The following is a 26,645-nucleotide window of genomic DNA, read 5'->3' as shown; positions in this document are numbered from 1 at the left end:
CATGGCTTAGAAGAATCAATATTGTTAGAATGTCAGTCCACCCCCAATTGATTTATAGATTTAATGTAATCTCAGTAAAAATCTTGGCAGGATTTTAAAAAGAAATTGACATGTTGATTCTAAAATACAGATGAGCAAAATTTTGGTGCGTTTCCTTTAGCATTTCTCCCATGTACATATAATATACTATTTGGTAAAATTTCTTTTTTACTTAATATATTGTGAAATTTTTTCGTTCACTTTTTTTTTCTTTACAGAGCTAAGACTTAAACCCAGATTTACTGTTTGTAATATCATTTTTAACAGCTGCACAGTATTCCATTCAATGAATGTACTGAAACCATTTTAGTGTTGATCAACATTTAGATTGCTTCTGAATTTTAATTACCACAAGCAACATTGTTATCAACGTCACATAATTAAATCTTTGAGAAATTCATGATTATATACTCAGGATAAATTCTTGATTTGGGCTGGCTAGGATGAGGAGCTCAAAGGTGAAGTATGTTGTAGAAGTCAATGCTATTCACCAGCATTTCCCGTTCCCCTTCCAGGCACGTGGTAGGATTGAACTGCCCTGCTGGCTAGGAATCATATGGCCACATTCCCATCGCCTCCTGATGAATAATGTTCTAGATCACGGCTGCCCTATTAGCCTGGGTGCAGGAATGAAGATGTCTTAGGTCAGATCTCCAGGTGACTTGCAGTGAGCATGTAGTGTAAGTAAGAAATAAAATTTTGTAGATTTAAGCCATTGAGATTTTGGTTTTGTTTGTGAGTCCACCATAACCTAGCCCATTCTGAATGATACACACATACTGTGGATGCGTAGTTAATCATAAATTTGTAAAATGGCAGGTCATAGCTTCTCTAGTGGAAGCTTTTCAAGCCAGCCCTGTCCATTGGTCTTGCGGAACTAGGTTAACACATCTTTAAAATGCCAGAAGTAATACCCCTCAAAGACCTAACCACCCTCCAGAGAGCACAAAATCTTGTTATCTATCTTGTAATCCATTCCCTGCCTTGCTTTCTCCCACCTTCCTGTAATCTTCTTTGAATTCCCTCTTTAATTTCAAATGCATAAAAGAAACTGCAAAACTGTCATTCTGCAGATTATTTGAGATCTCGTTTCCCAGTAACTGTCAGTTTGTGCTCAAATAAATTCTTATAAAACTTCTCTATAGAAGTCTACGGCCATGCCACCCTGCACACGCCCAATCCCATCTGATCTCGGAAGCTAAGCAGGGTCGGTCCTGGTTAGTACTTGGATGGGAGACCACCTTGGAATATCAGGTACTGTAAGTGTTTAAAACAAACGAACAAACAAACAAAAACTGCTCTACAGGTTTGGACATTTCTTACGTCGACAATATATAAGATCAGATGTATCCACATAGACCACGTGTATACTATGCACAGACCATGTGGTAATATCTCTGGGCGCCCTGAGGAGGCAAGCTGGCTGCGCACCGCTGTGGAGGACCTGCTATCCCCATACACCCTCATCTTGACTCTCTCTTTTCCAGGGCCCGGCAGGCTTTTACCCCAGAGGGTTTGCTGTGAAATGCCTGCTTGGAGAATTCAAATAGCATCAGAATATTGGAGATGGACATGGCCTCAGATACTAAGTCCCATTATCTCTTTTGTAAAACTCGAACTGGCTTCTAATTATCAAATAAAGGCCCCGTCAGTATATAAAACTTTGGAAAATATTTTAAAAGCAGAAAAATAATATTACTTATCCACTTTTAACATTAGAGCATGTTTCCTTTGAGGGTTCCTTTTTGTAAATCCATTTATTCATTCATTCACGAAATGTTATACATTTGCCTTAGAAATGCCTAATGACAGTACAGCTGCCCTCAGCTGCCCAGTCGAGATGAGAAGGAGATACAAATAATAATATTCATGACTACTGTTTATTGAAATGTCACCCGGAACTACCTCTACACTAAGTTCCAGAGCCTCTTCAGGGCTTTAACTTTCAACCAGTTAGGTGGCTCTGCCTGGTGTCTCACACCTGTGTGGTCCCTGACTCAGCTGAAATCCAGAATTATAGGGGTTTTAGTATGAAATATGAAGCGTGGCCAGGGGAAAGGAGATCATAGGAGGAAAGTCAGGCTGGGACACTAGAGTTGGACAGGAAGAACTACCTGACACATGGTGGAAGCAGAATTGCTGGGACTTGGTGACCAGTTCAATATAAGAGTTAAGGAGATTTCCAGGTTGGGGGACCAGGTGAAAGGTGGTGTCCTTAGTTGCGACAGAAAAGAAAAGAGGACCAAGTTCAAGTGTGATTGTTAAAATGGAATGCCTCAGTGAGGGTGGAGGGGCATAGCTAGAAATTGAGGTCTAGAGCTGAGGTGAGCCAGTGACACTGAGTTTGAGGGACAAATGTGGATGTGGTGTTTACAGCCAGGGCTCAGAAGCGTCTTTCAGAGATAGGGTGACCATATGGCTCAGACCTCATTTGCACCTGCTTTCCTAGAGTCTGATTTATGCCCCTTGTCCCAGTTGGCACCTCCTTCGCTCTCAGAAGTGTCTCAGTTTAATCAGCTTACTCAAGAGAGAGCCTGCAGGGTAAGGGGAAAAAAAGTGACTCTAAGTCAGGTCCCTTTTCATGGCTTCTTTCCGCCTCCTCATCCTCCTACCTCAGACCTACTCCATTCTAGACTCCTATATTTTCACCTTTCTCTATTTTTTTTTTCTTACTTTCTGCTCACTTCTCTGGGGACGATCCACCCCACCCCCACAGACCCAAGTGAGCTTCAGTCCATTGTCCTACTGGGTTACCCCAAGTCACACCTCTGTGGGGCTAAAGGAGGAGAAAGTCTGAGGGCTAGCTTCTCAGCCTCCCCCGCACCCTTCCCCACAGTAGACAGGGTAAGGCAGATGGTGCTCTGGGCCAGGCAAGAGTATGGAGTTAGCACTGGCTGAGGGGCCTGCCTTCTAATCACAGCTCTGCTTCTTCTCTGCTGTGTGCCCTTGCAGCAAAGCTTTTCTGCTCTTGGAGTCTGTCTCTTTTCCTCTGCAAAAGATGGAGATTGAATAAGTGATCTGAACTGAGAAGTTGTGTTCATCTTATCTGATACCATTTCTCTTGGGGTTCAGGTCATATGAGGAGGGATGTCAGTCGCCTGGGAAGAGAGGGGTTTGTGTATATACCTGTATGGGGTTTCCCTAGGGTATTGAGTGAGGGTGAGGACTGGAGTCCATGAGGCTGTTTAGGGAACAACTTCTTGGAGGCCTACCCAGCCCCTGATCTGCTGCAGAAGCCACCACAGACACAAGGACAAAGGGACTCCTCTGGCAGGGTGGCAGGGCTCAAGCCACCACAACTGAGAAGGGCTACCCAGGAGGAGCTCAGGGGCTGAAGACAAGAGGGGTTGGCAGATGCAGAAAAAGAAGAGCAAATTAAGAGAGTGAGAGAAGGGACCGCCAGAGAGAGGACTCCATCACGGGGTAGTGCCTGCGTCTGCTTCCTAGTTTACAGAACGGAGTAAGCATCCTGCGTGCTGTGTGCACGCTGGGGCTCCCTGGCTCACGGGACTTGTGAAAATCAGCGAGAAGACGCTGGGAACTTGGAACGTGCTTTACATGGGGCCGGGATGGGCGGCGACCAGGGAAGGCAGTAGGATTTGTAGGATTTGTAGGATTTGTAACCTGGGTTCAAGTCCCAGCTGCCACTTGACGTCTCTGAGCCTCAATTTGCTCCTCACTAAATGGGGTTAATGAGGCGGTCTCGCCGGGCTGCGTGAAGCTGGAGATGAAAAAACGTCCCAGAGGCAGCGGCCCCTGAATTTAGGGCAGGGGCCTTGGGAAGCGGAGCACGACCTGGCGCGGGGTGGGCGGCGACTCCCGGAGGCCACGGCACCTGGGGGTGAAGAGAGGTGACGCTCCTAGCGGGGAAAGGGGGAGCCAGACCCACTCGGCGGGGTGAGGGAGGCTGATCCCCACCCACTGATCCTACAGATGCGGCTTCGCGTCTCCGTTTCCCCTCCAGGCTCTCGCCGGGGTCCTCAGTCCCCGGCTGTCACCTGGACGCTGGGGTGAGGGGGCGGGCCGCGAGGCCCTGGAGGAGAGGCGGGACTTGGAGGCGGCCGCGGGAGCGGGCCGGGGGGTGGGGCTGGGGGCGGGGGCGGGGTCGGCGCCCCGCGGGGAGGCCGGCCACGTGACGCTCGCAGCCGGCCGGGGCCGCCAGGCGGGGAGCGCCGCGGCGGCCCCAGGAGGTGGCGGCGGGCGCGGGAGCCCGGGCGGGCCGCGCGGGACTGGCCGTCGGGGCCCCGGGACGGCGGCCCCGGGGGCGCCCATGCCATGGAGAAGCTGGCGGCCGGGCTGGCCGGCCTGCGCTGGAGCATGGGCGCCTTCCCGCTCGACCTCATCGTCAGCCGCTGCCGACTGCCGACGCTCGCCTGCCTCGGTCCAGGTATTAGGGGTGCTGGGAGGGGCGACTGGGGGTCCGCTGGGGAATCGGGGACTCTTCAGGCAGGTGCTAGCGAGGCCGTGGGAGCGGCCCCTGCCCTCCCGCTCCCCCGCGCCGGCCGCGCGCAGCGCATCACCCCCGGAGACCCGGGGCCCCCCAGCCGAGGGTCCGCCTCCTCTGGGCCCCGCGGACGGGCTCAGGAACGGACGCCGGGACAGAGACTGGGGCCTGGCACGGGACGGAATCTTCCGGCCCGGCTGGAACCGGAGCGCGGCCGAGCCACCGCGGCCGCCCCGTCGGTGCGCCCCCCGCCCCCACCGCCCGCAGACCCCGGCCCGGGCCGCGCCCCCTCCGTCCCTTTGTCTCCGGCCTCTCACCTCCATCCTCCCGCATCCCTGGGGCCTCGGACTCTGTCTTCCCACCACCGCCGCCGCCCCCAGCCCCGCTCGGCCCCTCTTGGGACCCTTCTCGCGCCCTCTTTTCGAGGAGCACCTCCTGTCCCGGGGCGAGCAGGCCACCTCGGGGAGAGGCCCGAATGAGCGAGTCCTCCTGCGGGTGTGTCCCCCAACCCCGGTCGTCCCCGACATCTTGCCCCACGTCTCTTTGGGGGCCGGGGGCCGGGGCTGCTCTGCTGATGGGACGGTGCACGGGGGCCCGAAAGGGGACGCCTGGAGGCTGCACGGAGCGAGGGGACTGTTTGGGGGCGGGGGCGCTGCTTGGCTGGGGAGGGGCAGGAGCCGGCTGGCAGCCAGGCCGGGGGTTTTGTGTGTGAGAAGAATAGGGGTTTGGCCTGCGTTGGCACACTCGCTTCCCTGAATGCTAATAGGGCCGGCGGCCACAGGCTCCTCTCCTCTCCGCGGGGCCCGGCAGCCCCTCCTCCGACCGGCGGAGGCAAGAAGCCGGCTCAGTGAGCGTCTGCACCCGGCCGTCGGACGGGGGTGCCCCGCAGTCCAACGTCTTGTTCTCCGTATCATCAGCGTGTCATCCCGAGACTGTCCTTGTCCCCGGCAAGCCTGTAGGGCCTGCGCGTGAATGGGATGTGCTGGCCCTAGGGTCCGCTTGGCTACTTCCCACACGTCCTCTTTGGCATTTGGCTCTCCTGGGGCGGGGCGGCGCGGGGCGGCGGGGGAATGACCTTTCCGAGTTCCTCAGGGCGGTCAGGCCTCTTCGGGCTCCCTTGGCTCCTCTGGCACCCCTGTCTTGTTTCCTACTGTGCGCACCTGTTATAATGGTCCGTGTATTGTCTTCCCACTGGGCTGCCTGCTCCTCGAGGGGGGTCATCCTGCCTAACAAAGATTGACTGAATGAGTGAATGAGCAAAACGTGTGATGGCCCAACTGTCAGTCTGTGACAGTGGTGACTATGGCCGTGGTTACGATGAGTGTGAATATGTGATCAAAAGTGTGTCTTGAAGTCGTGAAGGTCTCTGTGTGCCTTAAGCATTTAGAAGGGGCCCCTTAGTGGGGCTGTGGGACCCAGTTGTGGTATCCTTGGGGTGACAAGACCCTGTTACTGTAGGCCAGGTGGCTGTGCTGGCTCAACTGTTGGTGACCATAACCTATGGCTGTGGATAGGCAGGAGGGCAGGCTGGAGCTTAGAGCTCTAAGAGGAGGTTGCAGAGTAGGGGAGCTTTCTCTCTTTCTCTGCCCGAGGAGGAAGGCTCAGGTAGCCCACCACACACATACCCACACACACAGTGGATACCAGGCCTCTTCACAGGTCCTGAACACATTCTACTGCCTCCCTCACATCCCTCCTCCACAAATGTACACACTTCATGGAGCCTCCAGCCATCTAAGTAAACCATTTGTCATTTGGTTGGATAGCAAAATTTTTTGTGTCTGAGTGGGCTGGGAAGGAGGTGCCCCCACCCCCACCCTGCCTACCAGCTGCAGCCAGGAGACAACTCCACTGGCCTCCTGGAAGCTGGGCCAGCCCCTCCTGCTCCCCTGGAAACCGTTGCTGGGGTTGGAGCCTCCGAGCCTAGCCCCTCCCGGCACCTTTGCCCCAGTGCAGCTTCCGCAGGACTAGCCCCCCTCCCTGCTTCTAAATGCACCGTCTCCCCCGGCATTGCTGTGTTCCAAAGACTAGGAGGATGAGGGGCTGGCAGAGGAAGAGCCAAGAAACAGCTACCCTGAGATGGGGTTAGTGAGTATCTGAGACTTTACCCCCTTCTCCCTTGAGGTGCCCTAAATGCAAGAGACTGCCTGTGGCAGTGGGTGGGAAGAGGCTGCCCATGACAGAGCCAGAATCAGCTCCTCTAAGCCCTGCCATTCTCCTGGCTCAGGCGACTCATGGTTCTGGGGTTGCCCTCACAGCTGTTACCTATAATGCACAGCTCCTTCCCGGCTTTCTCCATTCCCCCGACAAGACCCTCCTTGCCTGGCCTGGGCATTGAGGGCTGAGAACTCTGGGGCTCATCTCAAGTGTCTGCTGCTCAGTGATGTCTCTCTTCCTCATCCCACCCTGGGCTAATTTGCTGTTTCCTTCTGTGACTCCAGACACCCTCCACTCAGTGCCTCAGACTTGGCCTGTATTCTCTGTTCACATCTCTTCCCATTTCTCCATGAGTCCCATGGCTCCTGGAGGGCAGGGACTGGGTTCATCTCTAGGAGCCCCTGGCCCCAGCACAGGACCTGGGATAGTGGGTAGTCCAGTCAAACGAGGAATGAAGGACAGTGGCTGGGCTGGTTGTCGGGGCCCACAGAAAGCCTGAGCCCTGAGAGACAGGCTTTGACTCAGCCCTGAGGCCACAGCTGGCAGGCTGCTTGTCCCTTGAGCATTGCTGACCTGGACAGGGATCACAGGGAGAGCTGATCCAGGCAGGGTCTTGGTGAAGAGGTGAGGAGGTCATCTTGCTCATTCTTTCTGCCCCTCCTAATATTCTCTTTTTCTTTCCTTCCTCTTCTGTCCTCCTTTCCCCTCCCAGGGGAATATGCTGAAGGCGTCAGTGAGCGAGACATCCTGCTCATTCACTCCTGCCGCCAGTGGACAACGGTGACAGCTCACACTCTGGAGGAAGGCCACTATGTCATCGGGCCCAAGATTGACATCCCTCTGCAGTACCCAGGTGTGGCAACCAGGGACAGATGGTGTAAACCTGCAGGGAGGGGTGGGTCTGTAGGCTGGAGGGTAGGGGTTAAGAAAGGCGCAGGGGAAGCTGTTGGTGACCAGCCTTTCCTGGAAGCCACAGGGATGAGTGAGGACAGGGCTGGCAGGGTGGTGATTAGGGTGGTAATTAGGGTTAGGGCCCAGTGGTTTTTATACTCTTGTGTGGAGCCCTAGGTTTCTGGTTGCAAACCTTTGATTCACATTTTATTTTATAATAGATTTTAAACTAATGATTAAAAAAATACCCATACTCTCAAACTGCCACAAATCAAACTTTAATCCTAACTAGAGACTTTCAATATTACCAAGAGCTGCCTCATTAACTGTTGTTCGTACAGACCCTTGAAAAGAACACCTCCTGTCAGGATCTGCTCAGTACTGTGCACCCCAAAACCTGCAGAGACAGAGGGATGCTCAGGCTGATAATCTGGCCACATCTTTCAGCTCTAATCCTGTTTTTTTCCCCCCCAATTTTTGTGTTAAACTCATTATTTTCATTGACTTTATAATTGAATGTTAAAATTTTAGACTTTTAAATAAGATTATGCTAATGAACTTCTGCTATGATCTGTGTTAATGATGTTGATATCCTATATGAGGTTGTGTTTCAAGAAAGGATTATCCTGCTAAAAAAAGGAAAGTATAGCATTTTATTTTACATATCATGAAACAAAAGGCCTATACCTAAGAAGGTAATTGACTTGCCCAGGGTCTCGCAGCTAGAAAGGAGCAGAGCCGGGGCCAGAACCGAGGTCCCCTGACTCCTGGGCTTGTGCTGCACCACACCAGGAATGCGAGGTTGTTGTCCACAATGTGGGAGGGATGGGAGTCTGGTGACCCCATCCTACAGATGTCCCCATGCGAGCTCAGGATCCCACAGCATTCCAAACACTGGGCTGAGCATTTTCATCATTTCATCCTTTTTGCAACCCTGTGAGAAAGTCTAATCAACTCCATTTAACTCACAAGAAAACAGCCCCAAGAGCTTCAGTAGCTTTCCCAGTTCTGTATTTTAACTGCTACCCTCTCCCCTCCACCCCAACAAAGGTTGGGGACCCTTCGAGCTGAGAAGGCTCACAGTCCCTTTCTCACGAGTACCACTGTTCCCTGTCTGGCTCTGCCTGGATCTCCCAAGCCAGCAGGACAGGACTCAGCCCTTTACATGGCTTCTACTCATTATAGCAACCCTGTGAAGTTGGTAGCCCCGTAGCCCCATACCCCATTTAAAAGCTGAAGAAACTTGTGTCTTTCTGAGCTGGTGTTGGGCTCTGTCCTGGGCCTGGAGCCCTTGAGGGGGCCTGCCCAAGCCACAGACTTCCCAGCCTGGGTATCTGCCATTGGTCTGGTCCCAGGTCTTCTTGGGATAAAAAAAGCAAAAATTAGAAAAAGTCCTCATTGACAGAAATGTGACTTTCAGGGACTGTGTCATTTCAGTTTGTCATTAAAAATATTGGAAACCAAGGCACAGAGCCTTCAAGGGAACTACGCGGCCAGGGCATTCCTAGCCCCTTCCCCCCATGTTCTTTGGTGCCCCCTGCGTACATGTGTAGGGAGGGGGTCACAGAGTGACAGCTGGCTTCAGGGATGTCACAGTACCATCCCCACCCTTTCCCGTGGGTGACTCTGGCCTGCCTCGGATGCTGGGGGGAGGCTGAAGCCCCTTAGGAGGAGGAGGAGCTGGGTGGGCCTCCAGTAAAGAGGAAGCTGAGTACACAGCTCTTAGCTGGTTCTTCTTAATGAATTAATAATCGTGTGGGCGAGCAAGGTCGGCCCGCTGTGGACCTCAGAAAGCGCCTCGAAGAAGGCAGGATTAGAGGAGGGCAGCAGCACTGGGGGTGCTGCCCGGTGACTTGGGTCTCTAGGCCATGGCCCACCGCCCAGGGAGTGAGGACACCTGGCTTCTCTGAGACAGCTCCCAACCTGCCCTGTCTGTAGCCAGGCGGCTTCCCCAGCGTAGATTGCATGCCCTGCGGAGCTCGGGCGGAGAGCTGGCGGACGGGCTCTGGGGAGCTAAATAGCATGCTTCCACTTTACAGATGGGAAAACTGAAGCTCAGAGAGATTAAATAATTTGCCCAAGGTCACACGGTTGGTTGGTGGCAGAGTTGGGATTCAACCTGGTCTGTCAGACTCCACACTGTGCATTTAGCCACCATTTTTTGTAGAGCTTTTGCCACGGGTCAAGTGCTGGGAGGTAAGGTAATGGGCAAGCCTGCTTCAGGCTAGAAGGGACCTTCAGGCCAGCTTGGATGTGTTCTGGGAAAGAAAGGCAGGGAGGAGGGCAGGCTGGGGGAGCCCCCCCCCGGGGGGGGACCTCGGGTCTCAGGTAGGGGGAGGCAGAAGAGGAAGCTCGCCCCCTCCTTCCCTCACCCCCGCGGGCAGGGCTGCAGGGGGAGGTAAAGGCTTCCAGCGGCCAGAGCATCACTCCCAGGAGGTCTCCCTTCCTTCCTCCCAGCTGTAATGACCGGTGCTGGGCTCCAGGCTGCCTTGGAGGGGGTGGTGCTGGCTACCATGGTTACATCGATCTTCCCTGCCACATCCTCCTCAGGCTCCAGCCCTGACTTGGCTCCAGCTCTCTCCCCACAGGGGGCAGCGGGCATTTCTCCTTGGCTGGCTGCTTGTGGTTGGGGGTTTGTATGTGGGTATGGGGTAGGAGACAGGGTGAGGAGTGGGGGCCACTCACTGTTGGATAGTAGCAGACCTTGACTCCTGCTTCCCGACCTCAGACCACTGCTTCTTGCCGTGCCCCCTCCCCAGTTTATTCCTGCTGCCCTCTAGGGCTGTGGCACATCTCAGGCTTCTTCCCACCAAGGTCTCAGAGTGGAAGGGCTGCACCCAGGGACTCTCCTGCCAGCCTTCTCCTGGGCATTTTCCCTTCTCTTTCTTGGCTCGCATTTGTCTTTCTGCTCCTAGATGTTGATGCTGCAGACTCTGCCCTTGACCCTCTGCTCTTCATACTGTGCATGGGGTGGGGGTGTCTCAATCTGGGTTTCTGGCTGGGTTTGGGGCCTCCTGGAACCCCTGGCACTGTATACAAAATGGTATGTTCATGCTAGGAGTACATTCTGGGCATTTTTCTGGGAAGAGGGTCCCCCCAAAGGGTTAAGACCCCCTTTTCTTCATCTTCTCTGAGCCATCTTACCTGCCTTGCACCTGCAGCTGCCTCCTGTGGGCTGGTGACCTTCAGTCTGTACTTCTGACCAGGCTTCTCAAGCCCCTGCTCCAAAGCCTGTTTCTTCCGGGTTTCCAGTTTTGCTTAACGCCTCTGCTGGTTTGATTTCTGACCAGGCCAGTGGCCTGAGTCCCTTCCTCCCTATCTGGCCCTCATCAGTTGTCCCGTCTGATGAGTCTCCTTCCATGGGCCTCTTGGCATTCAGAGCCTTTTATAATCCAGTTTCTGTCTACCTTACCTGTCATCACTCTCAAGTCCTACCTTCCAGGCACTCATCATTTTGGGCAAGCAGTGTGCTTTTGTGACTCCATCTTTGCTCATTCTCTTTCTTCCATGTGGAATGTCCATTCTATAAGACTCTCTTCGTTCTTAAGATACCCTCAGACTGCCAGGCAGCATTCCCCCAACTTAACTATCCTCTAGCTCTTTTGTCACAAGTCTGTTGTAGCACTTGTCACATCCTGCCATCATCAGGCGCTCACTGTCACACCCACTGTATCTGGAAATCCTTGAGGGCAGACTATATTTGACCCAGATTTGTACCCGCTGTCGGGCCTAGCTCAGTGTCTGGCATACAGTGGGTACTCCATAAATGTTTGTGGAATGAATAAATCAATGGACTATGACTGAAGAAACCAGCAGGAAGACTACAGAAGCTAAAGAGTCATCTTGTCTTCTCCTAACCTGTTGTCTCCTTGCCAATACAAGACTCTCTTCCTTCTGGGTGAGGTCTGAGAAGAGGCCATCCTTCCAGACCCAGGGCAGTTCACAGCCTGTCCCTGTGCTCATGTAGTCGGCACATAAAAGGTGTGTGGCCAGAGAGGTGAGACAGTTACACAAAGCCTGGAAGAAACAGGCTTTATGGATTATCATTCTTTAAAGTTTGCGTCTGCCAGGGGGCATCTGATGAGCCAGCCAAAATATATATAGCCCTGGATTGCAGGTTGGGAAGGCCTCATCTGAGGGAGGTGGTTTTACTGGGCTCAGATCAGAGGTCTCTGGGATAGTGGGGCTGTATGTTGGATCAGGGCAGGAACTGAAACAGCTGGGGTGAGAATGGCTCCTCTCAGGCCTCCAAGGCCTGGGACTGGGCCCCTGGTCTGCCCAATGCATCAGTGTGGATCATCAACCCAAGGAAGATGCACGGGATGGCAGGTCCAGGTAGAGCCCGAGATAATCTGCTCCAACCTTCTCAGAAGAGGACCCAGAGGCCCAGAGAGGGGAAGGCACTTGTATAAGGTCATAGCAAGTCAGAGTGGGGCTGGGACCAAGCTAGGAGCCAGCATGCCCAACGCCACAGGGATGCTTGGTCAGAGGTCAGCTCTGTGTCCAAGTGTTTGGGGGCTAGTTTGCACTTCGGGTTCTCTGGGCAAGCAGGCGCTAGCCTCATCACACAGCCACAGGTCTCCATGGCATGAGGTCTGGGATCTAGTTGCTAGGGATCTGTGCTTACTGCCTCATAGGCTTGAGACAGCTGACCAGCTTCTTCCACCCTGTGCTGGTGCAAACCTGCCCTGCTGCCCAGCTGAGTTCCACAGGGGCCGGCTGAGATGAAGAGAACAACAGTAGGGGCCATGAGGTCTCTTGGGATACAGGCCATGCTTCCAGCAAGCAAGCCCACCCTAGAAACCTATATTCCCTCCTGTGCAGGGAAGTTCAAGCTCCTGGAGCAGGCCCGGGATGTGCGGGAGCCAGTGAGGTACTTCAGCAGCGTGGAGGAAGTGGCTAGTGTCTTCCCTGACCGCATCTTTGTGATGGAAGCCATAACCTTCAGTGTCAAGGTCAGTCCTTCTTGCACCAGGCATGGCGCCCCATGCTGTCCTTTCCCTTTGAGGCAACCCTGACCCTCGTTGGAGGGCTGCCCTTAGGGTTCCAGGAGGTAGAAGGTGTCATAGTGTGCCTTCTGGCAGCCCCTTGAGGGCCTTTGGCACAATCGGGTCATGTCAGACCCAATGGGCCGCAGAACTTCCTGAAAAAGATGGTGAAGCAGGAGGAAGTGTGTGGAAGGTCATGCCCTGAGTTGGAGACCTTTAGGGCAGCCTGACCTAACATCCACTCGTAGGGGTGGTGATTGTGGGGGTCACAGTGCAATGTACACAGCGCCCAACTTGTGTACAGATAGCTCTTTACAACTCCTTTTGTTATCCATCAGTTCATTTCTCAGTAGCCTTTTTGAATGGGTGGAGCATTATCACCCAAATTATAAAGATAAAAGTTACCATTTGTTGACTATTTTCAGTGTATATCACTGGACATATAGTCTATTTAATCCTTACAGCAACTCTTCCAATTAAGTCATTGGAAACATGAGGAAACTAAGACCCACGGAGGTAACTCTTATGGTTGCACAGCCATCGTGTGGCCTCTGCAGGATGGAATGTGGGTCCCTGACCCCCCAGTCCCAGATCTGGTTTCAGCCCTGGGAAGGCCCCAAGAAGAGGGCTGCCCTCCTGGATCCTGAAGGCCGTCACAGGGCTAGCATTCTGGGGCCCTGGGTAAAGTCTTGCCTTTTCTGGGATCGCCAGGTGGTGTCGGGCGAGTTCAGCGAGGACAGCGAGGTGTACAACTTCACGCTGCACGCGGGCGACGAGCTCACTCTCATGGGCCAGGCGGAGATCCTGTGTGCCAAGACCACCAAGGAGCGCTCGCGCTTCACCACCCTGCTGCGCAAGCTGGGCCGGGCAGGGGCGTTGGCCGGGGTGGGTGGCCCAGGGGGCACCGGGGCCGCAGGCGGCAGCGCCAGGCCTGTCAAAGGCAAGATGCCCTGCCTCATCTGCATGAACCACCGCACCAACGAGAGCCTGAGCCTGCCCTTCCAGTGCCAGGGCCGCTTCAGCACACGCAGCCCCCTGGAGCTGCAGATGCAGGAGGGCGAGCACACGGTGCGCGCCATCATTGAACGCGTGAGGCTCCCCGTGAACGTGCTGGTGCCTAGTCGGCCGCCGCGCAACCCCTACGACCTGCACCCGGTGCGGGAGGGCCACTGCTACAAGCTGGTCAGCATCATCTCCAAGACGGTGGTGCTGGGGCTGGCGCTGCGCCGCGAGGGCCCGGCGCCGCTGCACTTCCTGCTGCTCACAGACACCCCGCGCTTCGCGCTGCCGCAGGGCCTGCTGGCGGGGGACCCGCGCGTCGAGCGCCTTGTGCGCGACAGCGCCTCCTACTGCCGCGAGCGCTTCGACCCCGACGAGTACTCCACGGCCGTGCGCGAGGCGCCGGCGGAGCTGGCCGACGAGTGCGCCAGCCCGCGCCGCGCGCGCCTCTGCCTGCCCGCGCCCCCGCGCGTCCCTGGGCCCGCCCGTGGCCCCGGTCCTCCTGGAGACGGCGACCAGGAGTACATGAGCCCCGACTGGGCCGCTGCGCCGGATCCCGGCCCCTCGCCCGCCGAGATCCCCTATGAGGAGCTGTGGACGCACCAGGCGGCCGAGGGCCTCACTGAGGGCCGGACCCGACCGCCCCTGGGGCCCGACCTCATCTCCTTCGGGGCCGTGGGGCCGCCCCGCCTGGAGACCGAGGCACCGCCGCCTCCCGTCCCCCCGAAATCCGAGGCGGTGAGTGGACGCGGTGGAGGCGGGAACGACGGTAGGCAGGGTGCTGAGCTCTGTCGCTCTATCCTCCGGGCAGGAGCCAGCCAGGGGGCCTGGTCTGGGCCTGAACAGCGAGTTCTCCTGGGCCTCCAGTCCTTGGAGTGTGTGACAGAGGGTGGCCCACGTGTGAGGGAATGGGAGAAAAAAAGGGGAAAAGGTTCGCAAGAACATTTGTATACCAGAGACCGTGGTGTTGGGAGTTGTGAGACAAAGATGTTAGTAGGTCTCTAGCCTCAGAAAACTTGCGGTGGGTCTGGAATAGCATTCCCCAGAGCGTTTCACAGAAGTCCTTTAAGTTGTCCAGTGAAAAGGAGCTTCCGTGGTGAAATACGTTTAGAAAGTGTGTGTAGGACTCCAGCCTTCCACTCGCTTTAGAGTTATAGAGCATTGGCATAGAAAAGGCTCCGAGAAGTTTTGCACCAAGGAAAACTGTTTGTCTGTTCAATGTAGAAATTCCCAGCTGTCCACAGAATATTAACACCTATTAACATCACCTATTAACATCCCATGGAGCCCAGTTTGAGTATTTGACACATGAGGAATGGATCCAGAGGGCAGATACTTTTCCTTCCCTTCCCCTGACCCCCATGCCTTTTTCTTTAGGAGAAAATGTCTACTTTTATGATTGTTTTTGATCTACTTCCATATTCTTTTTCTTACATCCATGATGGATTTCCAGGGCAGTAGGAGACCACAGGTGTTGTGGGCTCTCGGCAAATGAAACAGGCTGGAGAGATGGGGAGGGGTGGGTGGCTGGCTGGCTGGCTGGCTGGGTGAGGAAGTAGAATGTAGGGCAAGGCAGCCTCTTGGCAAAGTGGGGCAAAGTGTCAGTCCCAGGCACTCCCCTTGCCCACTTGCTCAGGAAGAGGAAGATAAGGAGTGTCAGCTGCCTGGGGACAGGGGCTGGAGCCGTGGCTCTCTGCTTGCAGGTGAAGGAGGAATGCCGGCTGCTTAATGCCCCACCTGTGCCTCCCCGGGGTGGCAATGGTAGTGGCCGGCTCTCGGGCAGCCCCCCGGTGCCCCCACGCTTCCCCAAGCTGCAGCCTGTCCACTCGCCCAGCTCCAGCCTCTCCTACTACTCCTCTGGCCTCCAGGATGGGTGAGCCCCTTCCTTCTTTTGGTTCTGGGTCTCCCTAAGGTGAACTGAGGCAGGGGAGGGCAGGGAGGGAGCCAGTGCCAAGAAAGCGGAAGACTTCGGCTGGGGGTTCCAGGGGTGCAGGTTCCTGAGCAGGCCTGAGAGGGAGGGCCTTGGGGTATGGGGTCCAGGGCCCTGGGTCCAGTCCCTTGCTCTTCACTGTCCTGCTTCAGTTTGTTCCTTTCCTAAACACTGAGGGCTGGATGGGAGGATTGCTCTGGTTCCCTCCAGACTCTGCCATGGGATGGAGTGTTCCTTGCTGTTTTAAAATTTTTATGCAGTTCAATTTTGTTTACTTTTTCCTGGGGTGGGAGATGCCTGAAGAAAGAAGAGGGCAATCTCAGAGGGCCTCAGGCCTTGGACACTGGGGTACGGGCCAGTGTTGCTAAGATCAGAGTGGCAGCTTCTGTGACCTGGCAGAGCAGTGGTTTGCAGTGTCGTGTGTGTGACCCTGTCGCGTTTCCCTCTTGCTCTGTCTTACCCTTCCATATGTATCTGTCTCTGCCCACAGGGCGGGTTCCCGCAGTGGCAGTGGCTCCCCATCACCAGATGCCTACTCCCTCTATTGCTACCCATGCACCTGGGGAGACTGCAAAGTAGGCGAGTCCTCCAGCCGCCCACCCCCAGGACCCCTGCCCTCAACCACACAGCCCAGCCAGGCCTCTCGGGCCCTTGCAGAGCCCCCGAGCAGTCGAGCTGCCTCCCTCTTGGGGGCTGACACCCCTGTCAAGACCTACCACAGCTGCCCGCCCATTTTCAAGCCCTCTCACCCCCAGAAACGTTTTGCTCCGTTTGGAGCTCTCAACCCCTTCTCCGGGCCTGCCTACCCCTCAGGCCCTTCAGCTGCCTGTGCTTCTGGGTCCACAAGCACCTCGGGTCCTCTGGCTACCTCCAGCCCGGCTTATTCTCCAGGCCCAGGCTCGCCAGGCCAGGCCTATTCAGCTGCTCCCACCTCCTCCTGTCCCACTTCCTCCTCCTCTTCCTCTGAGTGGCAGGAACCAGCCCTAGAGCCCTTTGACCCCTTTGAGCTAGGGCAGGGTGGTTCTCCAGAGCCTGAGCTGCTGCGTTGTCAGGAGCCCAGAGCTGTGGGGGGACCTGGACCCCGCCTTTCACCACTTGGACCCCCCAAGACCTTTGAGCCTGAAGGTTTGGTTCTGCGGCAGGTCCCCGCCCCACTGTCACCAGCGGCCCTGCAGGGGCCCGAGGCAGGTGGAGCACGACTCCTTCTCACCCAAGGGCGCCTAGAAGGGCCTCCTGCCAGTCCCCGGGATGGGGCCACAGGCTGGGGAGGCCGGGATGCCTCCTCCTGGCAGCCCCCTGCTGACCTGTCTGCACTGTCCCTGGAGGAGGTCTCTCGCAGTCTGCGCTTCATCGGGCTCTCAGAGGACGTGGTGAGCTTCTTTGCCCGAGAACGCATCGATGGCAGCATCTTTGTGCAGCTCAGTGAGGACATCCTGGCAGACGACTTCCACCTCACCAAGCTGCAGGTCAAGAAGATCATGCAGTTCATCAAAGGCTGGCGGCCCAAGATCTGACCTTCTCAGCTTGTAGCTCCGCAACTGGAATGCTGGCATAGGGGCCCTGGGGCCAGCTGTGGGTCTGCAGGGAGACGGCACTCCCAGAGGCAGGTTCTGCCTGTGGGGAGGATCTATGCCAAGACTGAGGCTGCTAGGTAGCTACTCAGAGTGAATCCAGGGGAGACACGTTTGGAAATGGGATCCTCTGGGGTCAGACCTCTGCAGACGACTGGAGGCCCCGGTGCGCACCTGGGCCTGGTGAGGCATTTGCTGCGATTCCTATGGTGGGGTCGAAAGCTGGCCTTCGTGGTGACCTTTTACCTTCCTGTACCCTGCTCCAGAGCTTCACAGACATCTTGCACTTCTCATGCTTCTAGGTTCAGGTTAGAGACAAGGGAAGATGGTCTATAATTTAAGCACAAATTCCCCCAAGTGCCCTTTCACCTCTGTGCTCCATGGGCTTTTGGCCTAAGCTGCCCCAGGGTCGGGGTGCCAGTTTTGGGACCTCTAGGATGCTCTTCCCATCTCCCTCTGCTCCCATGAGTTAGGTCCCTGGCCCTGAGATCAGGTGTATAAGTACAAGCCCATGCCTACTGCACCTCAGAGGCTGCACCTCTGGGTTCTGGTCTGTGGGTGATGACTTTGGAAGATCACAGCTCTGCTGTTGACCTACTCATCCAGTAGGGAGGCAGATGCTCCCCTAATGTCTAGTGCCCTGGGTTCTCACTACATCTAGCCCTCCAAACTGCTGGGGTGGGTCCAGTCTGTGAAGAATGACTCCCTGGAAAAGCAGGTCAAGTTGGCTGCTCCTTGATTTTTGAGTCTTGTGGTTTTCCATCATGCTTGCTTCCACCAGGCTCCTGCCGCTGTCACTTGATTCTGCCAAACACCTGGTGTCCTTCCCTAGTTTTCTGTCACTGGCATAGGTAGGACGGGTGAGAGAAAGCATGGTGGCTTGGGAAAACCTGCCTTTCCCCTCCACTTGGAACTCAGTCACCCTGCACCTGCTCACATGCGTCAGGCAGGTCATGGTGCCCTGGACCTAGAGCATGGTGATCCAGTTGGCACCCAGAGCAGGCTGGCCATTGTGTGTAGCCACACACTCCTCCGAGCTCTTCCCCGTCTCACCTTCCCAGGGCTATACTGATCCTCATGCTCATTAGTGTCAGGCCCCTGAGGTGCCAGCCTTCTCTTCTGCCTTACCTAACCTACCTAGATATTTATTTCCTCCATCTTTGTCGTAAGAGTATTGAAGCCATGCTGGTGCTCGTGCCCCAAGCAGGCTGCCTCAGCTCCGAGGAAAGGGGAGTCGGGAAGTAGAGCACAGAAACTGATGCTGAGACATTGGGTTTCCTGGCCGATCACTTAATGAATCCTCAAGGACTAGTGAAATAAATGCCAGACCACTGAAGACTAGTGCAAGTGGAATTCTGGGTGTCAACTTTTTTTGGAGGCCCAGTGGATACGCCTGTGGGCAGCAGAGGACTTTGGAATGTTGTGTGCATGCAGCCCATTCACATGTTCCCCAGAGGCAGCTGGTGGCCCCCATTCCTCCCAAAAGCCCCCCACCAGCCCCTACCCTGCAAGAACCTTCCAACTCCCACTGCTGTTTCAATGAATTCGCAACCTATCTAGTGCTCAGTGGAAAGACCAGACTTCAGAGTTCCATGCCACCAGCCAGGACCCAAGTTTACTTCCTCCACTAGCTAAAAGCCTGCCTCAGATTTGGCTTTCTCAGATTTGGAAGACTGTTAATGGCCTTGGTGTAGAGGATCAGTTCTCTACCTCCTGGTCATCTGGAAAACCTAACTTAGACGATTTGGTTTTAAGAGTCTGGCTTCCTAGCAACCAACTCAATATTCAGTGGAGCCAGAGCCTAGCTCCTCACCTGCCAGTCCCAACAACAGAGATGGACCCAGATAATATTTGAAGTACTTGCAACTGGTGCAGAGACAGGAGCAATCGGTACCATCTCAAAGTTGGGAGTGCACAGTGATGGGGCTTGAATTATGATTCCACGCAAGCTCAGCATGGATTCTCCTGCCAGACCTGGTTAAGAGCTCCAGTGCTGTTTACTCAGACTGGGCTCTGCTGCTCCCAGAACACAGGTGTGGGGAGAATGGAGGTGGTGGTGGGTGAAGGCATTCTTTGTACTGCTCACATGTGCTGCCCCTGATCACTGTGCCGGTATCTTCCATGCTCTAGGGCAACCAAGATGTGCAAGATATACTGACCAGGAAAATGTTATCTCCTCTGCTTAACTCCAGCCTTCCCACAAACAGCCTTTCCTGAGGAGCACTCGTGAATGAGTCACACAAGAAAAGAACTGTGCAATGAGGAGATGCAGTTTAGGGAAAGAATTCTGTTTTATATCCTGGTCCTTCATACCTATTACACTTCTGCTGCTCTGGTTAGCCAGGGCCACTTCCTCACTACAAGCAGAAGCTCAGTCAAAGCATTCAAATACAGGTAGGTTTAAAAGGCTTCTCTCAAGGTGCTGCCTAGAACTCTCTCAACACGTTCTTATTCCCACAGCACAGGGCTTTATTTCAGTTCACTCCTTGAAAGGGGGATTTAAACCAGAAGGACAAAGACAGGAAAAAAAAAGGAACAAGCAGGCAGGGAGGCTGATAAATAAGTCTGGTATTTGTTTGGCTTGATGCAGAATTGTTCTCACCACTACTGGCCTCCTGGGAGGAAGAGGCAGCAAAGATGGCTCCAGAGGTGCTACCACTTTGGGTCTTAGGGCTTATAAATTCACAAGCACAGTGGGTTCCACCTTCTAACATAAAGTGCAAACACAGCCAGACTTCACCAGGAGGGAGAGACAGCCATAGCTGAAGGCACTTTAATCAAGGCACACATCCAATGTCGGAGATTGTTTTCCTTCTGGTTACTCTGATAAATCTAGATGCCACTCTGCTGGAGCACCAGCACTGTTGGCAGCTGGGGTTAGTGTGCGAGTAAACAGGGAATGAGGGCCTGCTCACTAGTAAAACTTCTTGGTAGGGCTGTTAGCGTGGTCAATTAGTAGCTGGCACGGAGTGAACCCTTTTCCATAGGCAGCCTCGTACTTCATGAGCCGATCCACTACCTTCTTAGCACCATACAGATCCACAAAGCGGAAGGGCCCTGATGGAGAAACAGAACTTTGTTGAAGGAGACAGCGACACGAGCTCTAGGATAAAGGAAACCACCTCCTCAACTTGCAAGACCAACCTCCAAGAGAGGGGGGGAAGCCGAGCCCAAAGACAGCTCCGATGTCTCCCTCTGCGGGTGTGGCCAAGATCCCTTCCTGTAGGCACAGGACAGCCTCGTTGACGAATCTTGTCACCAGGCGGTACTGGATGTCTTCATCAGAGGAGCTGCCAACAGGGAGAGACATTCAGGTAGAGGAAGAGGAGGAAGGGAGGACTGCAGGGGCCAACCAGTACTGAACCTCCAACTCTAGAGATGGTGCTGCCAAGTGGCCAGCCTTTCCCTTGGAAAAAGCTGGCACAGGGCTATTTGCCCTAATTAACCTGAAACTGAGCACCTGGTACAGAGTCTGCAACAGAGTAGACAATCTCTCTTCACATCAGCAGCTGTCAATTACACATGCTAATAAAAGGTTTGGAGGGTGAAGGGGCCCAGGATCATGGTCTTTCTAGTTGCTCTCTGGGACCTTCAGAAGGAAGGCGGGAGCAGGGATCTTCCCAAGGCTCAGCTGCAGTTCTCCTCTGATGTCTGGCAGAGAACAAGGTGCTGTGCACAAGGGCAAAAGTGTAAATCGCTATGTCAGCATCAGCTTAGGTATGGTGATCATAACCATACTGGAGGAGGGGCTGAGAAGCTTTGGGCTGATGAGAAATATTTCCATGCCACTAGCTACTCAAACTGACTTACACTTCAGACTTAGGAGGCACCTTCAGACTTGCCAAAATACTGTCCACGTCAGAATTCAAATTCCTACTCTTCGTACCTTCCTGGTAGATGTAAAAGCCCTTCCCAGACTTGCGGCCTAAAAGAAATAGGAAAAGGTAGAGTTATAAATTCTCAGAGCCCAGGCCTAAGAAGTCTCTTCTCTGCTAGTCTGCTGTAAAGCTCCTGCCTCTCTTCTGTATTCCTGACTCTGCATATCCAGCTACCCCTAGAAATTTAGTATTTGTCAGAAGAATTTGCAGAGAAGGGAAAAAGATCTTGTTTCTTGGACATCTGTTTCTGGATGGAAAAGGCCACTTGGGTGAATTTTAATGTCCAGATACACAACACTAGGCACTAGGATGCCCAGGTCCTAGCACCGACCTTGCTGCTACTTTGCTAAGAGAGAGGCCCATCTTTCTAGTGGGCCTTGACTGTATACTCTATATTTACAGCGGTTTTACTTTCTCCACAGTGGTGGCCAGATAACATGGTAAAACCTGGATGCAAGCTTGCTAGTGCAGTACCATGAATGTACTAGAGGCCTTAGGTAGGATGAAAATGCCTGTCAATCTGGCATGACTTGGGCCAGGTAGTAGCAGAGCTTCAGAGAGCCAGAATTCTGCCTTTTGTCCATAATCTACAGCCCTAGATTAAGAAGTTGTCCTGAACTAATTTCTGAAGTTCTCTACAACTGTGGGCTCTATGTTTAGGAAAAACACTCTTCCACATGGGCCTTCTATAACTCTTTGGTCTCGAAGAACTGCTCAGAACTTTGTGATTAATGGTGCTAGTTATGTTTCTTTGAGGCCACTCACCCAGGAAGCCCTTGGACACCATCTGTTTCAGCAGTTCTACGCTTCCACCTTCAAACCGCTCCCCAAAAGCTTTGCCTAGATCGTTTGAGACGTGTTTTGCTACGTCCACGCCAACTTCATCCATCAGTGTGACAGCACCCACAGGAAAGCCAAAGTGTGTGGTCAGGGAATCCAACTTCTTAGGGTCAACTCCTTCCTGATGGGAAGTGAAGCAAGGACCTCAGGGGAAGGCCACCCTGACCCCCCCCAAGGCTCCCCGTGGTAGCTCTCAGAAACAGCCTGTGTGGCACCCACTTCTCTTCTGGGTATCACTTGGCCAGACCCAGGACTAGGACTGTTTCACTCAGGGAAACATGAGAGGTAGGGAGCCCCAAGGGGAAAGTCTGGGTCTTCCTTAACTTACAGCACATTAAGAAAGTCTAGAGATGAACAAGTTATTCATTTCTTTCTTGTTCACAATTCTGAATTTCAATAACGAGCTTTATGGCAGACAGATGAGAGAAGAGACATCACCGAGGAGCTGTGCTACAGAGAGCCCCATGATCCTCATGTCTGATAAGTTTCCAGTGAGCAGGGACCGCCCCCTTCTGCCAGTGAATGACCAGTACGGCCACCAGAGGTGTCTGCTTGTGCAGAAGTAGATACAGCACCAATCAGGTACAGACCAAGTGGGCCCTGTTTTGGATGGTCTCTGCCTCAAAGGGGACGCAGAAACATCACAGAAGACCATATCAGGAGGCCTTTGGCCTAATGGAGCAGAGAGGAAGCTAAGGGAGCAGGCTAAAATTCTTCCTATTTTAGCAGCACAAGCCCGTGACTTCCCACCACTGTGCAGAAAGGGGAGGCACAAAAGGGCCTTCTTGAAGAAGAGTCAGGAGTCTGTGTATTAGAAGGAAGCCTGTTCCTCATGTTGACATGACCCGTTTGGAGGACTGGTTTAAGGAGTGGAAGATGCCTTACCATGAGAGCGATACCAACCTGGAGAATTCTCATGACTTCAGACAACATGGGTGCGAGACACCTTGTGGTATAGAAGCCAGGCCCATCCTGTCAAGGGAAAAAATGTGAGCTTGCTGGCTCCTCTACCTGAGTCTGAAAGCAGTCTCCCTTCCACAGGCGTCATTTCAAAATTCAACGTGATTATCTCAATCAGAATCCTTAAAATAAAATTTCAGGGTGAGGAATAGCAGCGTGGTTTGAATTCAAAAGCACAGCATATAGCTTCACGGTCACCTGAAAGGTCTGGAGTGGCTGGGAGAACCTGCCACATTCCAGACATGCCCCACTCTGACCCTGACTCACCTGCCTTTATACAGTTAACACCACTGTCCATACTGTAGATAACCCAGAGGAAATCATATTGAAAGTTGGTATGTTTGCCTCAGAAGTTAACAAACAAGCTTGGAGGTAGAAGGAGTCTTAAGAAAACTTTCCCAAATCTGCCGCTCCGTCACACAGCTCCTTACCTTAACCACAATGATGACCTTCCCCTGCCTGAGACCAACTGCTACAGCGGAAGCAGTTGTGTCCTTAGAAGTTTTGTCGGTTGTGATGATCTCCAGTAGCTGCATCTTGTCCACAGGAGAGAAGTAGTGCATGCCAATCACCTGGCAAGGAGAACAAAAAGCCAACAAGATTTAATGATGAGGAGGAAACCTAATAGCATTCTTTTTTTTTTTTTTTTTTTTTGCTAGGAGAGCACTGGAGAGAAAGGCTGCTGTGATATGGAAGTACTGCTTAATACAGTCAAGTGGTTTGCTTCCATGGTTCTTTGATCAAAAGTTCAGTACATTTTTGGGAGAGCTTATTGTAATCCTCCTCTTCCATTTGCTTCTACGGCTTTTCATTAAGGGCAATTAATCCTACCAACGACTGGTGCCAAAATCACAGCTAACGGCCAAATTAAGATTTATCAGGGATGAATGAAGGTTCCCACTTATATTAGTGATGTTGATGCTTTAGACGAAATGGTCTACTTTCGGGGTGGGGAGTAGGCAGAAAACTGTCAGTCCTGGGCAAACTAGATGGTTGGCTATCTTAACTTGTGCTCCTTTAGCCTTACTTGTATACGAATGACATAAGGCAAGCAGGTGATAACAGCTATCCAAGATACGGGCACGCCAGACTGCAAAGTGTGATGCGTGTTTCATTCCCTGGGGAGAATAAGAGGCTGGCATCAAAGGGGCAACCACGGATCTTCCTTTGCTGATTTTAAATGCTCTGGAGGTGCTCTGAGTGATGTGACCTGGCGAGACTGTCTACCTGCCTTTATACTGTTTTTGTATGTTCCCTTAGTGTCACACCATCAGCCGCCACTTCTCCCTGTGACCTTCTCCTGCCATCACTGAGCCTACTTTCTCAGGCCCCACATCACTTCTAATCTGTGATCTAGGAAACAAGATTACGCTGCACAAGCAAGGCTTTTGTGCTTTTAGTACATGGACTGTGTACTAATCTTTGCAGATCTTTAAAGGTCTTTTGGACTTCTTGCCTACTTTTGGCTGGTTCCGGTTAGATCACGCTAACTGGTATCCTCCTGAGAAGTGAGGTGTTTTATTTCTCCTTGAGTGTTTTCACTTTTGCTTGATTACTCTGATAGAGAGCAGAAGCCCAAAGATAAATTTCTAGGCATCATTTAAAATTGCTGAAAGTGCTTCCACACGGACCCCTTTTACGTCCTGGGTAGAAGGTCTAAGTGAACGCATAGGTGGATACATCTCACACCTCCTGATCCTCCACCTCCATTTCTGGGTCTGGAGTTGGAACCAAACCCATCCTCAACAGTCACCAGAGTCTGCTATGTAGCTGAAGTGGTATTTTGGAGCATCCCTTATTTTAGGGCCTTTCCATATCTAATTATAATAAAAGTAGATTTATAGCCTGAACCTGAACAATAACACCCATTAGGGATGCAAATCACCTATAGAAGACTATAAAAGTATTTTTAGTTGTACTTCATTTATTTCTACCTCTCACACTGGTCACGGTACTAGCTTCTCTATGCCCAGTTTTTGGGAATACATTGCCACCCCCAAGCACTTCACAATCCACACCAGTCCCTTCGCATGTACTAAGCCTTCGAGTGAGCCTAAAGCAGTAAAACATTTCAGGGTTTTCCTTTCTTCAGAATGTACCTTCTCAGGTCTTTTGCTGACAGCAGCAATTTCCTTGATTGGAAGAGCAGATGTGTTACTGGCAAAGATACAGTGATCTGGAATCACCTGCAGGGAAAAAGCATTTAATGTTATGTATGCCTGGGAAATGAGAAGACTCCAAAGTAAAGCTAATGAGAGGCACTTGGACCCAGCTCATCTTGGCATCCAGAACTGCTCAGATAGTAGACATCATTCATCAGACATTTATGATTACCTTTGTGTTGGCCTTGTTTTCTTTCCCATTCTGCCTTCTAGTTATGGCCCATCATAAGGTCACCTAATCCTAACCTGGAGACTACATCCCAGCAGTTCGGTAAATAAGACACCTTAGATAAGCACTGAAAAGGTGGCCTTAAATCAAATCTCATTCATTTCAAGATCTAGCATGGGAGTCAATCCCTCTTCTTGTTTGGATCTGCCTTCAAGCCCGAAAGCTTATGACACCTGACCCTCCACACCTTTATAATAAAAAGCCATAACGTGCATGCCTATCACATTTTATACACTGTGTTACTAAAAAACAGAGTACCACTATAATGGAATCTACAGTACATGAATACTAGTAAGTACTAGCTTTATCGATCTAGCAATCTGGAGAATAGTATCTAATGTGGACCCTCTCAGCATTCTGTCCATGTTCCCAACTTATTCATTTTTTATTCAGATGCCTGAATGAAAAGATGGAAGGCACACCTGTCAAATTTGTGCAAATCTGGAAAAGGCAGAACCTGACATCAAAGATAAGAATCAAGGTTCAAGACACATTCAACACTGAAAAGCTGAGTGTAAAATAAGATCAATTATCATGGGAATAAAGGAAAAGTATTACATTAAGATTTAAAAGTAAAAGGGAGAAAGAGAACTGGATAGACACCTAATGAACAAGATCTGGCTTGGCACTAAGCTTGTGACAAAGATCCCATGATTTTAGTTAGACTGCAAGAAAGCTAACAGTCTCAAGTTGTAATGTGGTATGGTATCTAATGCTGGTGGTAAAATTCTCTATGAAGAGCAAGCCAATGTCTCCAAAAATAACTGGCAATGATTCCTCCCCTCCTGGTACATGCCTGTCTCTCCCCCATCCAGATGGAGAGCCTATTTCCCATCCCTCTGAATCTGGGCTAGCCTGTGACTTGCTTTAACCGATGGATATGGCAGAAGCGACTATGGTCGTTCCAGGCCAAGCCTGACAGCTTCTGCTTTTGTTCTCTTGGAAGGCAGTAACCACGCTGTAGAGAAGTTCAGGCTAGAATACTAAGTGAGGACAGGCCACTAGTAGAGGGAGGCCATGTGGAGGACCACTGAGGCACCCTGATGAGGCTTTCGGCTGAAAGCAGTCACATGAGTGACCCTGAGAAGAACCACATGCAGGTACAGACCAGCCACCTCTGTGAAGTCCTACCCAAACTGCAGAACTGTGAACTGTTTTTACATGGCAAAAGAGCACTGGGACATGATGAAGATATTAAAGGGGGATGACCAAGACCATGAGGAGTCTGGAGACAAGGATTATAAAGAATGTCAAAAGAGTGAGTTTAGTTTGGTTCCGTGGAGAGGAAGAGAAGTTTTAAACTCTTGAAGTATCACATAAATTTAGCTTTAAAATTTTCTTGTAAAGAAAGCAGAGACCAGATGAGAGGATGAAGTTGATACCTTCCCAAAGGTCTTTCACCTAAAAATTCTTAATTTTCTAAATATAGATCTTTTCTTCTCTTTCTGAATAACTCTTTGAGAATCTCCTACCTTAGATAACCTCACTAGCTTCATTAAAAAAGTAAAGGCATCTGACATGTTATATAAGTAAGTATAATATACATAACATTCTGGA

The 26,645-nt window shown here is 52.4% G+C and overlaps 2 protein-coding genes and 1 pseudogene across 2 annotated transcripts in view; 2 read left to right on the top strand and 1 right to left on the bottom strand.

Moving 5' to 3' along the window:
* Positions 1 to 1,186: 1,186 nt before the first annotated feature.
* LOC120622297 (uncharacterized) lies at positions 1,187 to 1,305 on the top strand (annotated as a pseudogene).
* Positions 1,306 to 4,182: 2,877 nt separating this feature from the next.
* Positions 4,183 to 19,802, top strand: GAREM2 (GRB2 associated regulator of MAPK1 subtype 2). The gene is made up of 7 exons (XM_039887625.1): positions 4,183 to 4,426; positions 7,353 to 7,493; positions 12,356 to 12,486; positions 13,231 to 14,256; positions 15,222 to 15,391; positions 15,939 to 19,052; positions 19,150 to 19,802. The coding sequence occupies exons 1-6, from the start codon at positions 4,315 to 4,317 to the stop codon at positions 16,960 to 16,962; spliced, it is 2,604 nt and encodes an 867-aa protein (XP_039743559.1). The 5' UTR covers positions 4,183 to 4,314; the 3' UTR covers positions 16,963 to 19,052; positions 19,150 to 19,802.
* The window catches only part of HADHA (hydroxyacyl-CoA dehydrogenase trifunctional multienzyme complex subunit alpha), a 40,901-nt gene continuing 33,825 nt past the window's right edge, over positions 19,570 to 26,645 (bottom strand). Inside the window, exons 14-20 of the mRNA XM_039887626.1 lie at positions 24,797 to 24,883; positions 23,129 to 23,269; positions 22,641 to 22,709; positions 21,663 to 21,858; positions 20,830 to 20,944; positions 20,164 to 20,309; positions 19,570 to 20,076 (exon numbers count right to left, since the gene is read on the bottom strand). Coding sequence (XP_039743560.1) covers positions 19,934 to 20,076; positions 20,164 to 20,309; positions 20,830 to 20,944; positions 21,663 to 21,858; positions 22,641 to 22,709; positions 23,129 to 23,269; positions 24,797 to 24,883 — 897 coding nt within the window. The 3' untranslated portion in view covers positions 19,570 to 19,933. The remainder of the gene's footprint in view (positions 20,077 to 20,163; positions 20,310 to 20,829; positions 20,945 to 21,662; positions 21,859 to 22,640; positions 22,710 to 23,128; positions 23,270 to 24,796; positions 24,884 to 26,645) is intronic.

The sequence above is a fragment of the Pteropus medius genome, unplaced genomic scaffold, assembly GCF_902729225.1.
Source record: "Pteropus medius unplaced genomic scaffold, Ma_sr-lr_union100, whole genome shotgun sequence".
Classification (NCBI taxonomy): Eukaryota; Metazoa; Chordata; class Mammalia; order Chiroptera; family Pteropodidae; genus Pteropus; species Pteropus medius.
The sequence above is the reverse complement of the archived record's forward strand: the minus strand, read 5'-3'. Positions and strand labels throughout refer to the sequence as shown.

Bases quoted from the DNA above. Each gene is read 5' to 3' on its own strand.
- GAREM2 (XM_039887625.1), top strand. From the start codon at position 4,315: ATGGAGAAGCTGGCGGCCGGGCTGGCCGGCCTGCGCTGGAGCATGGGC. The intron at 4,427-7,352 runs GTATTAGGGGTG...TTCCCCTCCCAG, and splicing joins GCTCGCCTGCCTCGGTCCAG to GGGAATATGCTGAAGGCGTC. The intron at 7,494-12,355 runs GTGTGGCAACCA...CCTCCTGTGCAG, and splicing joins CATCCCTCTGCAGTACCCAG to GGAAGTTCAAGCTCCTGGAG.